General features: G+C 34.1%; 1 protein-coding gene and 3 long non-coding RNA genes across 4 annotated transcripts; 1 reads left to right on the top strand and 3 right to left on the bottom strand.

Annotated features, from left to right (window-relative positions):
- Positions 1–3,782: 3,782 nt before the first annotated feature.
- On the top strand, positions 3,783–9,184 carry LOC127871741 (uncharacterized). Its single transcript, XR_008045522.1, has 4 exons — positions 3,783–3,908; positions 6,941–7,020; positions 7,442–7,663; positions 8,092–9,184. It is a non-coding gene; the product is annotated as an uncharacterized LOC127871741 (long non-coding RNA).
- A 238-nt stretch (positions 9,185–9,422) lies between these two features.
- Positions 9,423–12,594, bottom strand: LOC127871743 (uncharacterized). The gene is made up of 3 exons (XR_008045524.1): positions 12,407–12,594; positions 11,732–11,917; positions 9,423–10,707 (listed from the first exon to the last, which is right to left on the bottom strand). It is a non-coding gene; the product is annotated as an uncharacterized LOC127871743 (long non-coding RNA).
- LOC127871744 (uncharacterized) lies at positions 10,814–11,415 on the bottom strand. The gene is made up of 3 exons (XR_008045525.1): positions 11,337–11,415; positions 11,087–11,286; positions 10,814–10,882 (listed from the first exon to the last, which is right to left on the bottom strand). It is a non-coding gene; the product is annotated as an uncharacterized LOC127871744 (long non-coding RNA).
- A 2,981-nt stretch (positions 12,595–15,575) lies between the features above and the next one.
- LOC127871726 (uncharacterized) lies at positions 15,576–23,001 on the bottom strand. Its single transcript, XM_052414875.1, has 3 exons — positions 22,883–23,001; positions 20,511–21,648; positions 15,576–16,812 (listed from the first exon to the last, which is right to left on the bottom strand). Exons 2-3 carry the CDS (start codon positions 20,981–20,983, stop codon positions 15,891–15,893), a joined length of 1,395 nt encoding a protein of 464 aa, XP_052270835.1. The 5' UTR covers positions 20,984–21,648; positions 22,883–23,001; the 3' UTR covers positions 15,576–15,890.
- Between the last annotated feature and the right edge of the window lie 1,733 nt (positions 23,002–24,734).

A 24,734-nucleotide genomic window follows, 5' to 3' on the forward strand; every position in this document is an offset into this window, starting at 1 on the left:
TGTTTAACGCATAAACCAGACACATGTTGAATCATAATTTGATGTAACAGACCTATGAAATGTCATTGTGCTTAAATTCAGAGTTGTGTTATTACAAAATCATAATCTTACATGTTTTAAACACAAATTTCCACTAATCCGTTCTTCGATGTCATGTGTATGTACACAATGTTTTCGTAGTAAAACATATACCCGACTTCGTAGCGAAACGGACTACGCTTATACTTCGTCAGCCCCCAGTGACCAGTGTTTTGGGATTATAGTACAATTTAGTAGGGATGAAGTTTGTAATATATCTGTATGCAATTAAGAGAAAATAAATGACAAGAGATGGTAACGTATCTGTTTGTTTCATTCTACAAGACACAAATTTATATTAAATGATGAACATAAACACATGGTATAAGTTCTAACACATTTGACCAATCGATTATATGTCTGAATCAGCAATTGTTATACAGTTTTTAATAAACAGAGCACACAATGCCATTTTTGGTCATGGTAACGTATCTGTTCTATACGTGTGTTAATGTTTATATGCAAAATATAAGCTCACAAAACAGTGTGTAAATAAACAATAACTTTCAAACATTAGGTTAAACAACCCATCCGTCTATAGTTTTGTGTTAATTACTACACCGCGTGCAAGACACCAAGCATGGAGTCCTTTTTAATCGTGGTAACGTATCTGTTTTCTACATGTGTCAGCAATGGCAATCTGGTTTTATGGTATTTTATAGAAACCAACAGTTATGATTAAAATGGTAATGTGATAGTCAAAATGTTATATGTTTTATATGTATATTACAAATCTTAAAATATTAACATGCATGTACAAACTGAATGTAATTATTTGCTCTGTATAGTACACGTATGGAATGGAAGTAAATTGTGTTAATTTTTGAATACATATAGATACTGACATAACACAGTAGAAACGTTAACAATATCTTTAAAACACTTTCAAATAGCAAATTCGTCTGTTTATGTGCGTGAACGACTACATGGCATGTAAAACATCGATCACAATGTCATTTTCAATTGCAGTAATGTATATGTTCATTACACACATAAACTGTTTATTTCTGTTTAAACTTATTGTCCTTTCTGATGTACCGACAGCTAAAGGAGCTGGAATTTTACATATACATATAAAACCCACAGATCATTGCATGGTTTCGGCCATAAATAAGTTATTCCTGATTTACTAACGACTTCAGTCATAAAGCTAACATGTACTTCCCTATCACTTTGGTCTAGTGCCATCACCTTTCCAATATACCATTTATCACTGTATGTTGCAGCTATAAACGACCCAATCTCCAGTGTTTCTAACTCTGTTCCATTAGACGTCACCTCCATTTCGGTTTTGTTGTTGTAGCGATCGGCGGCATAATTTTATCTGAAAACAAGAAATGTGTTTGTCAGAAACACTATGTCCCCTTCTGCGCCGCTTTGACTTTTTTACCTTTGACCTTGAAGGATGACCTTGACCTTCCACCACTCAAAATGTATATGTCAGGTAATGCATTTGTAAATGGATATTTTTCTATCTATGGTTTTCATGATTGTGTATAATTATTAATTTAATGGTCGTGCATACTTTCCAAACACTGCCTTATCCAGGAACACTATCTTAACTTTATTGAATTCGGAATTTATTTACAAGGCTTTCATACCTGTAATAAGTTGATGTTTGACCAAACTGTCACAGGGAGAGTCGCCACTCAGACACGGTTGGCAGTAGCCAGATACATCTCGTGTATAAACTGAATGACTGTCCGCAGGTACAACAGCATGTAATTTCGTGGAGCCAGGTATTAGAGCGGCGTTTCTCTCTTTGATCAAAGTATCTGCTGCGTCTAAGTCCTTGTGTGTGTAGAATACTAATTTGATCTTCTCGTGTGTTGATGCCCATTCATAGAACTCGCTGGCATCTTGTTTCGAAACCATACAAATTAGTTTATTTATATATATTAAATAATATGATCTTTTGAAGCCTGAAGTGTATTTTGTGTTTAAAGCGGGTATATACGATCTTGTCAAATATTTATTAATTAATATAAAATGTGTAAAAAACTTATTATACATATATTTTAATATAAACTAAAATAAAAGTTAAGAAGAGCATGTGTCGAAAAATGCTGAATAAGCCAGATATTTAATTCTGAAATCGAAAAAGGCTGTACAGCCGAATTCGCCAGCATGTATATCATGCATGTACGATGTGAATCTAAATTTAGTTTAACGGTTCATTTGAAATTCCTGCAGCGATATCGATTCATACGACACACGAACACTTTCTAAAAAGACGAATGCATCGGTTATTGTAGGAAAATAATTACGAATTATCTTCGTCACAATCGGCTCGGGGTGCTAATTTGTATTTGCTGTATTTTATGAAATTCGTCTTAAATGTATCATTTTTCTTGCATATTGTGTGTTATTATAACATATTTGTATCAATATTTTACAATTTAGCACATATAAAAATCGTATATACCCGCTTTAAGTCGTTACATGTTGATAATTTTCAGTATGACTGTTTTTACGTTCCTAATTATTTGGTCTTAAAATCATAAGAATGGTTTTAATAAGTTTGCTTGTTTTACATAAAATGTAAATATTACATAAAGCAATATCGTAAGTACTAGTACGTGTCTTATTCTTTGTGTATTAATTTGTTACAGCGTTTTAAAAAATTCATATTAATTAGATAGGGGATTTATCAAATAAAAGTTTCCAGTTTTACCTTTCCCTGCTTTATTGCGTCAGCCGCCTGCCGCTTAGCCGATCCACCGATACCATCGCAGGGCGGTGGATACCATCACAGGGCCCATTTCCATGGCCGCTTTCAAAGAAGTACCAAACGGCAGGGCCCATTTCCATGGCCCCTTTCAAAGAAGTACTAAACGGCATTGATGCCAAACATTGAATGAATTCGACACAAAATGTCGAATATGTATCTATTCCTGTACTGTAACGTTGGAGAATCAGTCCAGTAATGAATTTTTGCAACGCTTGATAATTTTGCTTTGATTAAGGGTACCAACTTCTGAATGATTGCCACCACGGCCCGGGAGTTGTGCTGGTTAACGTCAGATAAGAACACATAGTTCTTATGCTCAATATTTCGACTTTGCGGTTTTCTTTGCGCAACAACAGGGTGTAATGTTACACTTGTTGCATTCCAATATGCGATTTGAATTTCATCTGCGCTGTGACACGAGAACTATTCGGCGAAGTCCATTTGAACTACAACCTCGTTCATCGGAAGCAAAGCGTTAAGTTCAGCAGCGGATCTATACTGATGACGCACGCGTTCAACATGCTGCAAAAATAGTTCATACTGCTTTACTGTAAAGCTAATTAATTCTTGTATATTTTGCCTAGTCTTTATAATACGCATACAATTTTTGCCATCTTTGCATACAACTCTCTGCCATGATTCGAAAGCTACATCTTCATCTGTAATTCCGGAAATCGTTGTTTTCATTTGAACTAACAGGCCTTTTGCTGCCTATCTCACGGATCCGAAAGTCCACTCCCAATGCCAAATATGGATATTTTATTCCCAATTCTAAAAAAAAAATCCAATTTCCGACCGAAATCATTGAAGCCGAACAATGCGTTTCTCGGTAGGTACCGTGTTTTAAATATTCGGGCGCCGTGTTTTAGCGTGCCAATGGGAATACCCCCGTAAAACGTCATAGTATCGAGTGTTCCATAATGCAATTTTCCCCGTAGAACGTCATCGTATACATAATGCAATTTTGCGATCTGGACACTTCAGACAAAATGGCGGCCGGTTGTGTCTACGCAATGGTTAAGACACATTTTGATTTCGATCATTTTCGGTCAGAATAAGCTTTTAAATATTGAAGTGCTGGATTATTCAGAAGTATCAGGTATGTATACAACAATCGATAACCATGTGTACGTATTAATTATTGTAAATTGGTTGAGAATCGATATCGATGGTCTGAGGTAAAGAAATGTGAACTGGTTTTATTTTTAACGCTACTGTGGTTCGAAATAATAAAGTTCGGTAAAAAATTACGGAAATCGGACCAAGACTAAAAAATGTCGCATATTTCTAAGTACTATTGAAGTAAAATACGAAAAATTGACTCGATTGGCAAACAAAAACTGAATGTTTTGTGGGAAAATACCACCGCCAGTCAGTTTACGAATAGCCCAGAATCTGACTCGCCCATAAACATTCACAGTAGTCCAAGTCAGAATGCCAGTTTATGTTACCCAGAAGGGGTTTCTGAGCAAGCAAGTGATGAACAGTTGCCACTGCCAGTTTCAGAGTCACGTCCAGAGACTGCATCTACAGAGAGCGCATCCACGTCAGATTCACATTTATAACAACCTTCTAGAAAGATTGGTGATGCAAGAGCATTTGATCAATTGAAATACCAGCGCACATATGAATGGTTGTACTACAATCTGAACAAGGAAGGCTTGCTGTGTAAATATTTTGAGCTTTTGCCCTTTGTGCCTTATTCCAAATGGGGTGAAAAAGGGGTTCAGTTCAAAGATAACCCTACTCGCAGACTTGACAAACATCAAGACAGTGAGAAGCATAGCAGGTCACCCTTCGCTGTAAAAATGCTGTTGACTCCCATGTAATGAAATTTAAAAAAAGGTTCAGTGTACCAGCAGCTGAAAGAACAATTTCTAGCAAGGAAAACGATAAAAAAACTACGCAACCGGGAAGTACTGAAAAAACTGTGTAAAGTTGTGTACTACATCAGTCGTAAATACTGGGCACAGACATCCTATGGTGAACCTAAATTTAGTTTTAGTGCAGATTTGTTCATACGACACAAAAACACTATTTTGTTTTTATAATATCAACCGTACTTTCGTTTTGACAACTGACGACATAAATGATTCGATTTACTACGTGAATCTAAATTCATTTTTAGTGCACATTCGTTCATACGACAAAAAGACACAATTTTGTTTTACAGATCATTTCGGCTTAGAGGACTGTCGAGTATGTAAAATATCGAATATAATATACATTTTTTATAAACAACTGGTAGCAAGATGAGTTGCAAATAATTGGTCTGTAACAACATTTTAACTACCTCTTTTGACCTGTTAATTCTTTTCAGCTCAATTTAACTGAAAAATGCCCATAATATAATATAATATAATATACTTGAAGGTAAGCCTGTTTTTTGCCAACGATAGTTACTTTAATTGGTTTGTTTCAGTTCTGTGCATGTTTTTGCATCAAGGTTAATGCTTGTATTTAAATGTTGCTGCATGTAGTTTAAAACTTTTTGCTTTGTTTCCACTTTGCTTTATTTTTAGCAGTTATTTTTTTTTAAGTTCTGCTATATTGTTTTAAGTTTATTGTTACTAGTTGTTTTTCCAGTTTAACTATGTCGTTCAGTGTCAGATTTTAAAGGGGTTTGTTCACACTTAAATTGCATGTTTTTGAAGTTTTTCATTTAATGCTTTAAATTTATAAATTTAAACATCGCAAATAACGTGCTCCAGTATAAAACAAAAATAAAGTTAAAAGAAAAAAGTAAGCCGCACCAAGGCTCGAACCACTGACCCTTGGATCGGTTTTTTCCCCGACTAAATATAGATATTAAATATAAATTTAAATATAAACACGCATTGTGACAACAACAACAACAACAAATATGGCGGAATCTCTATTGTCAAACACGGAAGAAGAAGGTAAAATATGTTTTTTTATTGTAAAACTCAATAGTGCGTATGATTTTTTTTTATAAAAGTAGATTAAAATAGTATAACTGATCAAATGATTCGTTTTCGTTACATAAGTATATACATCACAGAACGCGTAAATACTGATTCTCTCGTTTACACTTAAGTTACAGACAGAGACTAAAATTAAAAGCCAAGTTGAATACAGAATTAACTTTAGTATTCGCGCAAGTAAATTAAATTTATCATTAGCCTTGAAGTACTGAGATAATTTAAACATTACAGTATCTTTTTCTTTCCTCATAACTGACAGTGACAACATTATTTGTTGGCAGGCAATTCAAGATGCTGTGCATTTATTGACATATTCATTATTGTGTGTTATATGACAATGCCATTTATTATTAACTAAAATGCATTTGAATGGTACTGGTAGTTTATTAATTTAAACCCAAAACTCATAGTTAACCCTTTAAGCGCTGGAACCGAATTTTGAAGGCCTTTCAAACAGTTTTGTTCCAGATGAGACGCCACAAAACATGGCGTCTCATCAGGATCCAAACTGTTTGCTATTCTGATAGTATTCTTTGAAAAATATCGAAGAAATGGCTAATTTTAGAAATTCAGCGGATGACATTTAGCAGATGACAAATTTCCCAGCATGCAAAGGGTTAATGTATTTATATCAGTTTCTTCTGCACAGCTATTTTATAAATAAACTGAATAACCAAAATATTTTTGAAAATAGTAACACAGTTTAGTAATTCATGGCATCAAATGCATGTAGCTGGCGCCAGACAACTCGCCCCAATACCAACTTGCCCCAAAACAAACTCGCATAAAACATATGGTCACTCACTCCAACCAAGAGACAACTCGCCCCAATTTATTTTCGTGCATCTTATTGTTTCTTTATTTGAAGTATTTTGTCTTTAATATCTTTGTTAATTTAGCAAAGCATGTATATATTTTGATAAATGTGTATTTCAACAGTACATTGTATTTTGAATAAATCAAATACAGGTCATCTGAAATGCATGTATCATTATATTTGTAAAAGCCAAGAATATTCTGGATATTCCTCTTTTTTCAATTGTTTTGAATATCCTCAAGGTTTGATTTCCTGAATGTCAAAGAAAACTTATTAGATAATAATACCACATATTTACAACTCACTTTTAATAGAGACCATAAATAGTTTTAAAAAGTGGTTTAAATCGTGTATTTACTTTTTCAATAGGATACAACCATAATTAAACCAAGAAGTTTATGAAGAAGGGATCACTGGATTTTGTCACTTTGGTACAAGAAACAGAAAAGGTATACTTATTTAGCTGCATTTTTTTCTGTTGATTTCATTTGAGAATATTGAAATAATTTGTAGATAATGTTTTCAGATATTCAGGCAAGTTGAGATTTCATTGAATTTTTTTATATGTCATTTCACAATATTCTTGAATGGAAACAGAAAAAAACACAGTTCAACGCACTAATTGTTGATATATAAAACAACGTCTTTGTATGTAAAACTGTGTTGCTACATGAGCAAAGAATTTAAAAAATGATCCTACACTACACTAGGTGAATATTGAAATTTTACAAAAAAAACTGACAGGAATGTTTAAAAATGGTGTCATGAAAAATAAAAAATTCTATATGTACATGTAGCTACATCTTGTGTCAAAATTCTTAGCTTTATGTTCAAAACATTTATTGTTAAATGCAGAAATGTCTTTTCAAGGATATCATAGACCACCTTACTTATACAGAAGCATAGGAGCTGTTGAATGAAATTGCTGCCAGACAGTCAGCAGTTATCACTGACAGCCTGTCCTGGCCCAGCTTGGACCATCCTCAAGCTAACCATGATGGTGTGTTTGCAAGAATTGTCCATTTGGTAGACCATGATGAAGACCAGCTTTGTTGTGGCATGGCCCGACAATACTGTACAAGCCAGAGACCAGTATGTTTACTGTTGTTGAATATGACCCATTTTTCATGTTTATTTTTCTGTGGGCCTGTTTAACAGAATTAATAATGCACTTTATCTATTTCAAATATGTTATTTTTCTGTGGACTGTTTGACGGAATTATCAATGCATTTTATCTATATCAAATATTTTATTTGTCTGTGGGCCTGTTTAACGGAATTAGTAATGCATTTTATCTTTATCAAATATTGTTGCTTGTAATATGAATATAGAACACGTAAAACTACTCATGTAATTGTCTCAGCTTAAAATCAAAAGTGTAGAAAATTTAACTCATTTACTGTCGAAACAGTGGCCATTATGTTCCTGCATCTTAAAAGTTGGACAATAACAGCTAATATATATATATAGATAGATTTAGCACGGGGTTTTGAGTTTTTTATGTGTTCATATTTTTCAGAAAAAGGGTTAAGTGGTGACTGATCCTCTCACCCTCCTTATCCAGGAAACGTTTTGGAACAACGTGTTGACACTGAAGATGTGGAGGACACAGATTGATCACAGTACATCCTTTGGATACATGGACACCTTCAACGGGACGACAACAAAACTGTACCTGCCTTTTTTTTGAAAGGAAGTAGTTAATAAAATTATTGTTAACAGCTTTTTTAGTCTTGTTGTTTAAAAATGCTTGCAACATTTAAGTGGATAAACGGTTGTTTTAAATTTGAATCTTCAGTAATGCATTCTTTATAAAATGATGTAATCTTATTACTTTCAATATAGTGTAAATAATAAGAACATAATTATCCTTTGTATACAAAATGAAAACCAAGTTTACTGTTCTATTAATCATTATTTATTTATCTTGTTCTTTTGTCAGAAATATTACAGGGGCATACATACAGTATTCCTTAAATAAAAGGGGCAGTTCTTAGAAAATTAACATGTATTTTAGCAATGCATATTCAAACTTTTTCCACATTTATAACCAGCAACAATATGTAAGTATTATAATGTAACACAAATTAATACTGTGAATTTACTACTGATTTTGCCGTGCCTGTCATCAAATAAACATGTTTTACTGAAAGTTTCTTAAAAGATGTTATGTGGAAGACTTCATCAATCATTGAATTAATATTTGAGCCTCGCTCTAGGAAAAGGGGGTTTAATGCATGTACTTAAGGTTGTCCAAGATTAGGCTGTGCAGACTGCACAGGCTAATCAGGGACAACACTTTCCGCCTTATCTGGATTTTCTCTAAAAGACTCCCTTTCTACAAAAAATACAATAAAGCAGCAATTGTCTGCCTGATTGGTATGATCAGCACAGGTTAATCTCGTACGACAATTTACGCACATGCATTAAGCCCCATTTTCCCAGGGCAAGGCTCACCTATTTAGGTTTTAGCTGTCTATATGCTCTTTAACTTTTGAATCATGATGCAGTTTCATATAATTATGTATTATGAGTCGTTTTTAACTGATGCATATTCTTTTGTTCAGTGTTGAACTCAACATGTATTATAATAAGGTGTTCACTTAACATTCTTGCAGTAATGTTTTGCTGTGTAATATACATGTAATAATAAATCAAAATTGAACAACTAGCTGCTTATTTCTTCATGTTATTTATTAAAACATTTTAAACCAAAAGAACAAAATCCATAACATAATTAACACAAAACATAATACTCTATATTCATGAAACAAAACTATAATTTATAACATTTTGAATAACTGTTTTCAACATTTGACAGATCAGATTATTTCTGAATTCCACCAATTTTTTATTTATGGATTAACAGCACTTTATCATCTTTATGACAGTTTATGTAAGGCTATTACAATAAATGGTTGTTTATAGACTGATAAACAATGGAAAACAATACATAATCTATATATAGCATTGTGCTTTGATGTCATTGTTAATGGAACATAAACAAATGTGGTGTGCAGCACGCACTCAACATTGACTATGGTAGCTTATACCTAAAAGAGTCAATAATTCCTTTTCATAGTCTTTACTTGTGACAAAAAATCAGGAAAATGCTGAGCCCAGTGTTTATTTAGCTATTTGCCAGACAAGGTTTTCACAAATTCTTCTGTTTCAGAGTTACCTATGATCAAATACTTTGGATCCTCTATTGTATTAACAAAACAATTAATTCACCATGTTTGATCATGGGTCTCCCATCAAAAACTTAACACAAATCATGATACATAACACCTATAAGAGTCAACAATTCCTGTTAATGGTCTTGACTTGTGACAAAAAAAATCTGGAACTTGGCCCATTATTTATGTAGTTATTTGCCAGACAAGGTTTTTACTTATTCTTCTTTTTCAGAGTGATCTATGATTGAATACTTTGGATCCTATATTTTTAAAACAAAACAATTAACAAAATTCACAATACCTTACACACTTAAAACTCAAATACATATTCTCATGGCATTTCAGGGCACTTGTATGCTATGTTCATCAGTATTTTATCAATGATATTTCTGCCCTATGTTTATAAGCAGTTCACTTATTAAAATCACATTTTATCACCATGATGATGACAGGACAGTCGACCATAATGTCACACATTTGGTCACGCCTTCATATTACACAAATAAATTCAAGCATCATTTCAAATACTAAAGTCATCTACTGACTGAAAAAACAGCCAGGGTCACACATGCACTTTTATACTCAATGGTATACATCCAATTAAACCATGCTGCCAAAGTCACACAACATGTTCCTACCCATAGTCAGTTATGTTGAAGTTAGTTAAAACAACATAGTTACATACACCATGTACCAATTTGTATGAGTAAATCTTCATATTGTTTCCGGGTTGCTTGCCCTTGACCTATTGGATATTGCAGCTCCTCATTAGCCGCAGGTGGATATATAAGGGGCAATTGTAGAGGCAATCAGCTTTGGATAAGCTGAATCAAAAAGGAACTTTGATCGAAGGTTTTTTTTCCTTGATGATCTCTGTGTCCTCAGTGCATGTACGTGTATCCCTTCTTTTCATTGATTGGCACCACCGTCCAATTGTTGGCTGCCTTCAATTTACTCTGAAATAACATATAAGCATATTTGTAATTTTGAAATGTACACTAAAACTTATCATAAAAACTATGTATGAAATTTGTTTGCTATTTTAAACATTATTTTATTCACATCATGCCAATCAGGTAACATACCAATACTTTTCTGGGCTACTTGATTCACCAGTATTAACTTATGAACCTACCAATACTTTTCTGGGCTACTTGATTCGCCAGTATTAACTTATGAACCTACCAATACTTTTCTGGGCTACTTGATTCACCAGAATTAACTTATGAATCTACCAATACTTTTTTGGGCTACTTGATTCACCAGAATTAACGTATGAACCTACCAATACTTTTCTGGGCTACTAGAATTACCAGTATTAACTTACTTATGAACCTACCAATACTTTTCTGGGCTACTTGATTCACCAGTATTAACTTATGAACCTACCAATACTTTTCTGGGCTACTTGATTCACCAGTATTAACTTATGAACCTACCAATACTTTTCTGGGCTACTTGATTCACCAGTATTAACTTATGAACCTACCAATACTTTTCTGGGCTACTTGATTCACCAGTATTAACTTATGAACCTGCCAATACTTTACTGGGCTACTTGATTCACCAGTATTAACTTATGAACCTACCAATACTTTTCTGGGCTACTTGATTCACCAGTATTAACTTATGAACCTACCAATACTTTTCTGGGCTACTTGATTCACCAGTATGAGCTTATTATATGATGAAGTTATCATACTTGAGTCACTAACTGACAATTACTGTACAATTAGAGATTGGAGGAGAATGGCATTGAAATAATTTCATGACCAAGCACCATGCAAGTTATCTAAACGGTTCAGAAAACAAACCAGCTATCGGATATCCTCTGGTTTTCATATCATAAAAAGTTTCTGGTAAAAAAAATGATAAAGCAATTATATTACCAAGAAACATTAGGAAGCACATAGAATTTTATTGAATATAAATATATTATTTTATCAATTAAAATATGCTAAGACAGGGTTGTTTGCATACTCTAAGTAAGATGTTATCTCTCCAATTCCTGACACATGACCAGGTGTGGTACTTCCTTGTGACACAAATGACAGGACTGGACCTGGCGGGGGCTGATGACCGTGCATAGGTGAAGAGTTTGTTGTTCTAACATTATGCTGAACAATCAAACTTGCAATAGTTTGGCCGACACGTCTTCCTAAATACCTTAAAAAGAAGGTTTGTTTTAGAATATAAAATTGATCACATATCAATTTAAAGAAACAACAAAATTGATGTTAAAATCAGGGAATAAACTGTATAATCATATTATCATATCATGATAATTGATTACATAATATAACATATACATTTGCATACCAGCATATTTTATAATATAATATATACCGAATAAATTAATCATTCATAATTCATCATTTATCATTAATTTGATGCTTCATTTGACTCGTGTTAGAGTGTTCCTTATAAGTTATAACGAATTCATTAAATTGATACGAACATCTTGGCATAGGGGCATAAAGGCTTATTTTAAAACGCGCAATGAACAAATTATGTTATCAGTGCGTATCTGATTTCGTTGCAGAGTAAAATATCCATACAATAAAACTAAATACCTATCCAAACTTTTGCTAAAATTCCTTTGTAAAAAGGCAACACTTGCCTAAAACTAAACGTAGCTTCTAAAATATGACTTACAATTCGTGTGTTTAAGCCATTACCCTGTCATCGTCTTTTCCAACGATACTCCTATGGTTCTGCAAACACTCAGTCTTGTCGCCAAGATTGAATAAACTCGAGCGATGTCGCTGGCTCCGGCTTTTGTTTCTCTTTTTTTTATATTTTCGATCAAAGAAATGAGATGCATTGTTTGTAAACCAAAAGCGGATAAGCGCAGCGCGCATGCTCAGGCTGCATTCTGGTATACTAGTTGGGATCCCATTCACAATTTCTGACTAAAAATAACTCATTTCGCGTCTGAGACGCTTTATAATTTTCAGGTTTTCAAATCGTCAAAAATTGCATTTAATGGAAATTTTAGAGCATGGAAACAATTTGGTATTTTTTTTTAAAGCAAATATCATAACTACAATGAAAATTTGCAAATCCGAAACAATTTTTTTCAATTTTGTCAATTTATCAAAGTGTGAACAAGTCCCTTTAAAATCATTTGGCACATTTGTTCACCATCATTGAACGGTGTGTCGCGCGAAAGAATTACGTCGATATCTCCAAGGTCAAGTTCACACTTTGAGTTCAAAGATCAAAAATGGCCATACATGAGCTTGTCCGGGCCATAACTATGTCATTCATTGTCAGATTTTAAAATCATTTGGCACATTTGTTCACCATTATTGGACGGTGTGTCGCGCGAAAGAATTACGTCGATATCTCCAAGGTCAAGGTCACACTTTGAGTTCAAAGGTCAAAAGGCCATAAATGAGCTTGTCCTGGCCATAACTATTTCCTTCATTGTCAGATTTTAAAATCATTTGGCACATTTGTTCACCATCATTGTACGGTGTGTCGCGCAAAAGAATTACGTCGATATCTCCAAGGTCAAGGTCACACTTTGAGTTAAAAGGTCAAAAATGGCCATAAATGAGCTTGTCCTGGCCATTACTATGTCATTCATTGTGAGATTTTAAAATCATTTGGCACATTTGTTCACCATCATTGTACGGTGTTTCGCGCGAAAGAATTACGTCGATATCTCCAAGGGCAAGGTCACACTTTGAGTTCAAAGGTCAAAAATTGCAATAAATGAGCTTGTCCTGGCCATAACTTTGTCATTCATTGTCAGATTTTAAAATCATTTGGCACATTTGTTCACCATCATTGTCCGGTGTGTCGCGCGAAAGAATTACGTAGATATCTCCAAGGTAAAGGTCGCCACGACTAAAAATATATTGATTTTGAAACAAGGGGGTAATTGTGATGAACAATCAGTAGCAATGCACATTTTGAGATGCAGTTGTCTCCCTTTATCAGACTTTTTTTATTGAAAACCTGGTTTTGTGACAATTTTGTCCCTTGTTTTTGCTATTTTTCTAGGATTGGGAAAATGTTCAACTAATTGGGCGAAAATACTTGTATTTTGAATTGAGAATGGGTAAAACATTCTGACCCTCAGGATTTGTATAAAAAGGCCTGTCAAACGTTGCACAACTTACACTTGTGAGATTGGCGGTCAACATAGATGATTGGTTTTACAACACATTTTACATAGTTTGATGTTTTCCATGTAATGGAGCTGATAATGCAAATAATAGATTCTTACGTCATTTCATTTATGATAGCATCGCTAGCTTCAATCCTAGCTGATTCAGTAGCAACTTGCTATATCACCTCACCAGCTGGCTGTTCCATAATTTTTAAGTTGGTGTACGATATTGTTTTGAGGTTTAATGTGTACAGCATATTGTTTACACGGGATGGTCCACCCAGGCTGTCCACGATTGCTAAATGCAGAAACAAATATAACTATAGCAAAGATACAAGTAAGTACAAGATCTAAAAAAAAAATACACATTTACTTCTGGTTACTGTATCTCGATGTTTACAGTAAAGAGAGCATAGACAAAGACCATCATATAATGATAATAATGCCCGTAATTTACATTGTTGAACTAAATGTCGATATAAATGATTTCCGTGTGTGTATTTTATATAAACGTTCTGATCATATATCTGTGACCTTACCGGTTTCAAGTTTTGTGTTGACAACAATGCATGGTATTACACTTTTCCAGGTCCATTTTTCCCATTGTCTTTCACTGTGTGGGTTTTACCATACGCTGCAGTGTTTACCAACTGGCAGTCAATGTTACTACACTCTACGTACAGATTTTTTTCTTTGTTGCTACTTCTCTTTTACTTGTTAACCGTCTTTTTGGTTACGATTCACGATTGTTGTTTTTTATGTTGTCGCGAAAATATATTACTTACGGTTCATTTTTTACACATTTTTTAAAGAAAATCTATGTACTATGCATATCAGCGATACAATCTATTATGGAATTATATAAAACATGTTTTTATTTAAGATTTATACTGTGTAAATAATAAACCGAACAAAACGGACATCTCACGACTTCAGTTACGATATTTACCGACATTAGCAGATGTCAACCGATCTTACAAAAAACGTGGGAAATGATAACAGTTATACTACCTTAATTTGAGAGTCATGCACAACTGGCAGGTGAATTACACGCTCATTACACCGACGACAATAAACACCGATTTATAAAATAACCCCTAAGCGGATATATGCATAACAGGCACCAGGTGAAAACCAATAATTCACACCCTTGCAACTGGACTATCGATCGATTTGACCCGCTCCTAAAAGGCTCCTGACAAAATGGATGCCAGATTCCACTACCGATCGATTTGAATCGCACCACAAAGCGCACCACTAGCACCACCGGCACCACAACCTCACCCGCACCTAAAGGCACCTAACATAATGGCCGCGACTTTCTTGTTTTATCACTACTGATAATGAACTGATAAGACACGTATGTTGAAAAGCCAATATCGGGGCTAAACATTCTAAATCGTAATACGTATTATTACTTACGGTAATTTAAATTTGTAATGTTTTATTTATTGTTTTCTGGACTTAAAAGGCTACTTCTAAGACCTCATTATCCAAAGGATCATCATATAACAGAGAGAGATATTATTATTACGACAGCGAGGACAAATTCATAAATAGCAAAAGATGGTGTATTGCAGGGACCAATCATATTATATATCGTTAAATAATCTGTCAAACGCCAATTCTGGAAATAAAGACACATGACAAGAAAATCCATAGCTTGACACCAGTAAATTCTATCATTTCATTTAAATGCTAATTGAGTATCACGTTGTTTTTTAGCAAATCACAAAAACAATATCTAGCCCATTACTGACGTATGCAATTTGAATCTTCACACATATGAATTCATTGGAAAGATACTTTAAACGTGAATTAACCAATGCCTCGGTTGATGGTTAATCACAAACAGAAATATACTGATAAAACATAACAGTCATACTATATAATGAAACATTTAAGCTGCATATATCACGTTCAAAAGGGTTTCATGAATTTATGGTTGATCTCGCAATTATTTGATTTCAATGCAAATTTTAAGAACCATGCTTTTTGCCAATTTTTTTTTATCACTGATTACAATGTTTTATTAGTAGGATGTTTGCAATATTTCGAACTGTGCTGTTCAATTTCATTCCAAGTTCGTTTCACGTTCGCAACCAAAGCATCTCCGTATTTCCGAGCGATTGTTTCATCGGTCACAAAGTTGTCAGTACTGACATTCTTGTTTTCCCAATTCCGGTAGTGAAACAACATCGCCTGATCTTCCGAAACCAGTTCTATTTGCGAGTTCGAAATTGGAACCTCATGTATCATAAGCGATGTTGCCATCGCTGTTCTGGCAATGTACTTCGATCGGGCTTTGTGCTTCCAGACTTTTGGCTCGTGTTTCGATAAAAGCAACGAATACAACTTAAATTGTTTTGCCAAAACATTGCTTGAACTGTTCATGTCGAGAGTTTCCTTTAGGAAGAATGTATTGCAGAAAATAAATGATCCGGATTTCGAATTCGCTACGATATCCGCCCATGTACGTGAGCTCTCCTTCCTAGGAATTATGAACTCGTCAAGGTCCAAATTTACGACAAATTCAGATTCTGCTTTATTGCGATACAAGCAATCTTGAAGCTCTGCGACTTGTCCTATGTAGTAAACATTTGAAACTGGTAATGGCCATTGCACGATTTCAACTATGTTCCGCTTCACGTACATTTGTAAAGCACAACGAATGTTTTCAGCTGATGAATAATGGTACACCAAAAACTTCTCGGCCCCTAGTAAAATATTTAGTTCAACCCATTCAACGAGCGAATGAACGTCGCTGAAATTCCCAAACAACGGCATCAGGCATACCGTAAACTTGCGTTTGTATGCCTTTCGTGTTTCGGACCCCTTTACGACAATCAGATTTGACGCTTGTTGGCAGCTCGTTTCAACGACTGACACATACGTGGGCTTTCCATGCGGCGATGAACATCGGAATATCGATGCAGCATATCTGTAACATATTAATAACAGATAATAGTTATAATCGACGACGCGCGTCACTGCATAAATACGATTTGGTTATATTCAAACATTCACCAGACGTTTAATATTTGGGGAAAAATACATTGACATCAACTTTTTTACATGTAAATACTACGTTGTGTTATAACTAGTATTGTGCATATACTCTCGTTTTTCATAAACATGGCCTGTTTCCTTCTTTAGCAAGAGCCTTACGTTATCCCCTTCATCCAAGAGAAAGATCTCTTACTCGAAGAGACTTTGATTAAAATTATGTGATTTTTTCCAAATGTAAAGCTTACTTGGGGAATTGTTTTCCCCTTTCTCAGTTTGTATGCCCCCCTTCGAAGAAGAGGGGGTATATTGCTTTGCTCATGTCGGTCTATCTGTCGGTCCGTCCACCAGGTGGTTGTCAGATGATTACTCAAGAACGCTTGGGCCTAGGATCATGAAACTTCATAGGTACATTGATCATGACTCGCAGATGACCCCTATTGATTTTGAGGTCACTAGGTCAAAGGTCAAGGTCTTGGTGACCCGAAATAGTAGTTTTTGGATGATAACTCAAGAATGCATACACGGCCAACAGGGCGAACTCTGAACAATATAACTGAAGCAACTGGTCTGTAATCCTAAATCTTTAATTATCAGTCCAATGAAACATCATCCTTTGAGTAAAAAAAGAGGATCAGTAAAAATATTATCAGAATATGATTTTTTTTTAATATTTTGTATATTAAATATTGTGTTAATGTTTAATTTTGTTGATTAATATAAATAAAAGCAGGACAGGGGAGGTAATACACTATTATATCTTTCTTATATACAGGGGAAACAAATGCAATAAGTTAAAATTTCATGTTAAATGAATAGAGGATATCACCCCCCCCCCAATTTTTTTAAACATCATTTATAAATAACCCCACCCCACATTAAACCCCCCTCTCACCCCCAACCTACCCCCCCACCCCCCCTACTCCCCCCACCCCCCCCCAATTTTTTTTAAACATCTAATAAATAACCCCACCCCACATTATACCCCCCTCTCACTCCCCCCCCTACCCCCAATTTTTTTTAACATCTAAAAAATAACCACACCCCACATTATACCCCCCTCTCACTCCCCCTACCCCATCCCCCCCCCCCAATTTTTTTAAACATATTATAAATAACCACACCCCACATTATACCGCCCTCTCACCCCCACCCCCACCCCCCACCCCAAAAAAATATATATATATTTATTTTTTACTCAAGAACGCTTATGGCTACGATCATGAAACTTCATAGGTACATTGATCATGACTGGCAGATGACCCCTATTGATTTTGAGGTCACTAGGTCAAGGTCATGGTGATCCGAAATAGTAAAATGGTTTTCGGATGATAACTCAAGAACGCTTATGCCTAGGATCATGAAACTTCATAGGTACATTGATCATGACTCGCAGATGACCCCTATTGATTTTCAGGTCACTAGGTCAAAGGTCAAGGTCACGATGACCCGAAAAAGTAAAATGGTTTCCGGATGATAACTAAAGAACGCTTATTCCTAGGATCATGAAACTTCATAGGTACATTGATCATCACTGGCAGATGACCCCTATTGATTTTCAGGTCACTAAATCAAAGGTCAAGGTCACAGTGACAAAAACATACTTACACAATGGCTGTCACTACAACGGAGAGCCCATATGGGGGGGGGCATGCATGTTTTACAAACAGCCCTTGTTTCAATAATGTTTTCCCAAAAATTGAAGGCCATGCTCATTTCCAAAATCAAGAAATAGCCCTGATTATATGTTGTTTATTGCTAGTATAAGTAACAGTCAACGAATATTTATCCTCTGGAAAAAATAAGGAACAATCACTTTTGTGTTATCACTTGTATACGAATGCCAATATTCGTAATTAATTATTAAGCATTGTTTTAATCTTACAAAGTTTCATTATATTGAAGTATAAACATTGTGAATTCTTACAGTATCACATTTTCAGGGCTCAAGCTGTCGTTCGCCATTTGAGCCATTTGCGAAAATATTTAAAATTTTGATTTAACAGATTCTTATCTGCGAAAATGCTAACATCTTGTCCGCCATTTTAAAGCGAGATTATACGATTTTGTCAAATATTTATGAATTTATGCAAAATGTGTATAAAAAATCTAATTATACATATATTTAAATATAAATTAAAATAAAAGTTAAGAAGAACATGTGTCGAAAAATGCAAAATAAGCCAGATATGTAATTCTTAAATCGAAAAATGCTGTACAGTCGAATTCACCAGCATGTATATCAGGCATGTACGAAGTGAATCATAATTTAGTTTTAGTGCAGATTCGTTCATAGAACACACTTACACAATTTTGTTTTACGGACCATTTTAACGAATATCTTCGTCACAATCGGCTCGGGGCGCGAATTTGTCTTTGCTGCATTTTATGAAATTCGCCTTCAATGTATAATTTTTCTTGCCTATTTTGTGTTATTTTAACATATTTTATCAATATATTACAATTTAACACATATAAAAGATCGTATAATCTCGCTTTAAATCGAACTGGTTCTCTATGTGTTTTCGTACAAACTTAGCATTTAAACAGAAAGAGAAAACCAGTGTGCACAAGGATATGCATGAGAGGTAAACCAGATCTTTGGGAAACCCATCTATTGTGTGAAGGTATAGACAGCATTGACCCATATTATCCAGCAACGACGGTTTCCCTAAAATAGTACCGGTTGATATCGTAAGTGGTTTTGAACGGATTTTTGTACAAGTACTTTAAAGAATGCTCGCATATCCAGAAGGAAATCAATTGAAGTAACATCATATTCTTAAAGCGATATTATACGATTTTAATATGTGTTAAATTGTCATTACTAACATATTGAAAGATAGCTATCCAGAGAGGAGATTCATTTCTGCGTTGAATAATATCAGGTTCATGGAAATCGTTGCATAATTGATGAAGTTATGCCTGTCAAAGCGATGCATCCTGTTTTCGGGTAATTTTAGTTGAATACCTTGTTATATATTTATGTGATAGTGATTTTTTTCCAGAGCAGCTGATTTTTCGTTTAAATTTGATTATTTTGCATTCAAAAATGATGTTTTTACTAATTAATACCATAGCCACACGCTAACCACCTGTGATAATCACCACTTATTTTTTATTTAAGCATTATCCTCGATTCAGTGATGTTCACATTAAAAATCCATGTACAACAGTAATATCTGAACAAGCAAGAATATATTCAATATCCTGGCTAGAATTATATATTTAAGACATATCTAAGACATATATAACATAGGTATATGTCACTGTCAAGTTTCTCATTAAAATTAAAGCATGTGGTTAGATTTAATGTTAACTGCAAAATGTTACTGGAAACATAAAAACTGCGCACAAAATATTTATATTACACCAATGAGTTCCATTTACATTCCATGTCTTCCTATATTATGATGTGATCCGATCAAAAAAGGCATGTCGGGGTTCAAATGTGGCATGGTGGGACTTGGGCGTCAGGTTGCCACGCTCCTCTGTATTGGCATAGCTGAGTACTGTGAATGAACACCTATAGATCCCTTAATAAACAAGGTAGGGGACATGTACAAAAAATTATTGACACGTCCCCTCCGGTGATAACTGTACGAGCCTAATAAAATAAGTGAACGCACTGACCTGTGTCCATGGTTTTCCGCAAGATATTTATGCATTTCCAGAACGCTCTCTTCCATTCTTGCTTGCATCCCGTTTCCCGCCTCGAACCACATTTGGCACGTGCCTTGAACGTCGCGTGATTTTAGTCCCACAAGTATCACGTGTTTTGCTGCGTGCTCGTAAAAGGCAGAAAACACAAATGTAGAGTTGCTGGTGTCAACGGGAATCCAGGTTGTTTCCGTGATCATGCTTTTGTTGAAAGTAATGTTTTTTAAGCATGTGCTGTTGAAATACGTTGCAATTGAGTTCGAGTTCTCGACAGGTTTTGCGATACCTTTGGTTGAATTCTTGTCATAATTAACGTGCTCACGTAATATCGATGAATCAATAAAAATTTGATTAGATTCAAAGTTTTTTATGAAAAGAAAAACTATAAAAACTATAAACTGTGACAATACAGAGAAAATGAAAATACACAAAACTCGTTGTCTCATTTTTAACAAGGAATGTGACCACAAAAATCAAATGAAACTAAACATCTCGTTTTTCAGACAAAACATGCTTATAGTCATTGTAAAAAATATCATAAAAGTGTGCCTTTAATTAGCATTTATATTGTACATACATTATTTTAATATGTACCATATACATATTCACCTTGAATAAAACAATCCAATAGTTTAGGTCTAAACAAACAAACAGCAAATCACTATAGCTTACTCATCCAAAATTGTTTCCTGAATTGCACATCAAAGTGTCACGGTTACCTTAGATATTCATCCACATAAATAATTGAGTTTTTTTTTCAAGTAGATTTATAGAATAGTTCATTCACGTCGACTTATGAAATAAATCATCAAGCAGAAGAGTTCAGTTCTTGTCATCAAGCAGAAGAGTTCAGTTCTTTTCATCAAGCAGAAGAGTTCAGTTATTTTTATCAAGCAGAAGAGTTCAGTTCTTTGCCACACACACTTGAAAAACAATCTTCCTTCAATCTAAGCGAACGTTTCTGTATAGGGTATATATCCGATAAAGAATGATGTGTCCTGTTTATGTTAAACTTTCTTCGTTTCTTCATATATTAGATCCCTTCGATTTAAAACGATAACGCCCAGCAGTACTTTCTTAATTGGCTTGCCGCACGGTACTTCTTTCAACTCTGCAATGTAAACAATATAGATACAGCGTATTAAGTTACTGAACGAACATTTAATTAAATGGTGTGTAAACATGTATACAAATCATTTTTAAGTGTCATTAAATAGATAAGCTATTACACTTCTAGAATAATAATGCGTTGACAATTTGTATATCCATGAACGCAGCTGGAATCAGTTTGTAGATGCTTAGAAAAAGAATGATTGCTATTTTCAGTATTTTGCGTTGCGATTGTTTGCTGTGTAATAGTGACTAAAAGCCATACGCGTGAACTCGTTTATTAGCTGTGAAATTAATGAATTATTCAGATGATCCTAAACAAAACCGATTTTCGATACATGAAATCAATTAATTATGCTAGTAAAGCTCGCACATATCAAGGACAAGTTTGCAAGCTATAATCAAATAAAGCTCATTTCTAATTCACGCCACATATTAATAAACATTTTAGGTGGCGGAAAAAAAAGAAAATACTGCAGAATACTTGAGAGATAAAATGTAATTTATGACAAAGGTAATCATAATAATATGATGAATTAATAAATGATTCGCATAGAACTTACCAAAATATAAATATATTGATTATTATAATATGGCATGTAATAATGATAAAATGAACAATGAATTATTAATGAGATTGACATTCGAACTCAATGTACATTGTAACCAACAAATAAAGAGTAATAATAAGCTCTGGCATAGGTCTGTATTGTCAATTTTTTATGAGTTTCCTTTCCTTGATCGTGCTTCACAATGTACCTTTGCCTTTATTTTAAAACATTAACAAGGAAAACAAAACCAGTAACGTGTGTTTGTGATATGTTACTTACGTATAGTAGCGGGTTAAAGACAGACGCAAAGTAATCACGAGTACACAGAGAATTAACTCCCTTAAACAGCTGGCTTTGACAGTCAAACTCGCTTATTCAGCATCAAGTTAGATAAATTGAGCATAACAGGCTACGAACTATGTTGACTGTGGATTCGTGCTACATTGCAGAAACTATTGCTTTTTATAATTTGTCAAATTTAAATTTGTATACAACATATGGATATCAAAAAACGATATCAAAATAATTGGCGTTATGTTAAATTGCCATGCTATTTTCGATATAAATTTTAGATTGTCTTTAAGCGAACGAAATAGTCTATTACACGAAAGAATGTAAGATAATAATGTAAGATAAGTAGATAACTTAAAAACATCTATATAACTGCGTTAAGCTTACATGTACCTCTAGTTTCCCTGCTAAAACAAATTTCAAACTTCTTCAGATCGCTTACTAAACCGAAACTACATGTTCGGTAATTTAATACACGTTCGCATTTACACGAAACAGAATGGATTGAACCATATGGAGTCAAATTTCAACGCACTAAATAGAGGTCGTGTTCGGCAGCAAACAATCCTCCGTTCAAATGTAAATACGATTTTCATTCAAATACATATGACAATTAATAAATAATCGTTTGATGTTTTAATTAGTTAAAAAAGTAAAATAAACAAGGGGTTCACTGCGTTCGTTGAGTGTAGTTTCGCTAAATTGACTTTTTGCAGCCGGTGATATTTTTACTGATATCTTAAAGATAATCTGAATAAGTCTTAGATAGAAGCAACTAACGGATGGTTAGAACAATTCAGATATTATTTACTAGTAAAATTAATGTTTAATTAACAAGCATGTTGTTAAACTTAATGACTACTTGAACATGTTTGTAACTCACAACTCACGTGTAATACACTGAGACCAGTTCCCGCGATCGTCCATAAATTACAACTGGTCATATGGTCTAGTAAAGTCGTAATTGACCAGTCGCCAACTCCGCCCACATTTTGTCGATCAGCCAATCAGATATCGATTTTTCACACACACCTCAGCAACGCTTATCTGGCCGCCATTTTGTCCGACAAACAAAGCGCGTTGCACATATGGAATGGACGTAATTTTTAAGAGTTTACACAGATTTTATATCAAATGCATGATCATTACTGTTCGATCATTATTCAAAATTGTAGGTGCTATACATACTTTATAAAAGGTTATTATTTTATCTTTATTTCTTGAACATATGAACGAGTAATGAGAAAACAAACACAATAAATAGTTTAACCACACCAGGTGTGTGTTCTATAAAACGTGTTATACCGTTTGATGCACAATATTATTAAGCAGTTTTCGCAACATAATATAATTGCCACACGTGCTTATTAATCTCAGCGTAATTGTCGATGATTAATAAATAACAGTATGTTGCGCTGATCTCAGAATAAAGGAACATTAAGGCATTGTTAGGTACTGTACACAAGAAAAGAAAACTATTTAATTACTTAAATGATGTCCAATTATATATTTATTTTCTGTGGATCATAAACAAGGGAAATCATTATAAATGGTTAACTTAAATATTGTTTTAACTAAAGTAAACAACAAAAAGGCGATTTCAACGCGGCTTAGCCAGCTTAAAGCGACTTCAAGTGTAAAATGTACGGCTTATAATACAACAACAACATTTCTAATACAACATATATTGATACGGGGAGAAATGTAAAAATTGCAATTAACATATAAAGGCCATCTTGTTATAAATAAGCAAATGCATAATATGCTAAATGTATTCAGTTCGAATGTTCGTGAACAGCACCGTAATACCAACATTTCATTTTTTGATAGTGAAATGTAACAGGTTCGCATTAAACATAAATGAAATAAAATGCATATTAGACTATCTGTTAATGAAACCACGAAATTATGCCTGTATGGTTACAATCAAAATTTAATTTATATCTAAATAAAAAAATCGGTGTCTTTTTAAAAATAACACAATAAAACAAAGATCTAAACATTTTTAATAAACAAAAAACCCATCATGATATGGATATGTCATTTGCATTTAATAAAAATATTTTCAAAATTATATATGAATAGCCACCGGGTTCACTGTCAGACGGTTGAATACAAGTTCAAAATCAATATGAAATAAATGCTCATTTTTACAACGGATTTTTCATCAACTCCCTATATAATAAGTATAAGAAACGTTTCTGATAGTCAGTCTGCCGTTAACTCATTTATTTTGATTACGCCA

The sequence above is a fragment of the Dreissena polymorpha genome, chromosome 3 (assembly GCF_020536995.1).
Source record: "Dreissena polymorpha isolate Duluth1 chromosome 3, UMN_Dpol_1.0, whole genome shotgun sequence".
In the NCBI taxonomy this organism is placed as follows: Eukaryota; Metazoa; Mollusca; class Bivalvia; order Myida; family Dreissenidae; genus Dreissena; species Dreissena polymorpha.

Excerpts from the sequence above, each read along its gene's own strand:
- LOC127871726 (XM_052414875.1), bottom strand. The coding sequence starts at position 20,983 with ATGAGACAACGAGTTTTGTGTATTTTCATTTTCTCTGTATTGTCACAG. Across the intron at positions 16,813-20,510 it reads GCGGAAAACCATGGACACAG|ATATGCTGCATCGATATTCC; the intron begins GTCAGTGCGTTC and ends AATATGTTACAG.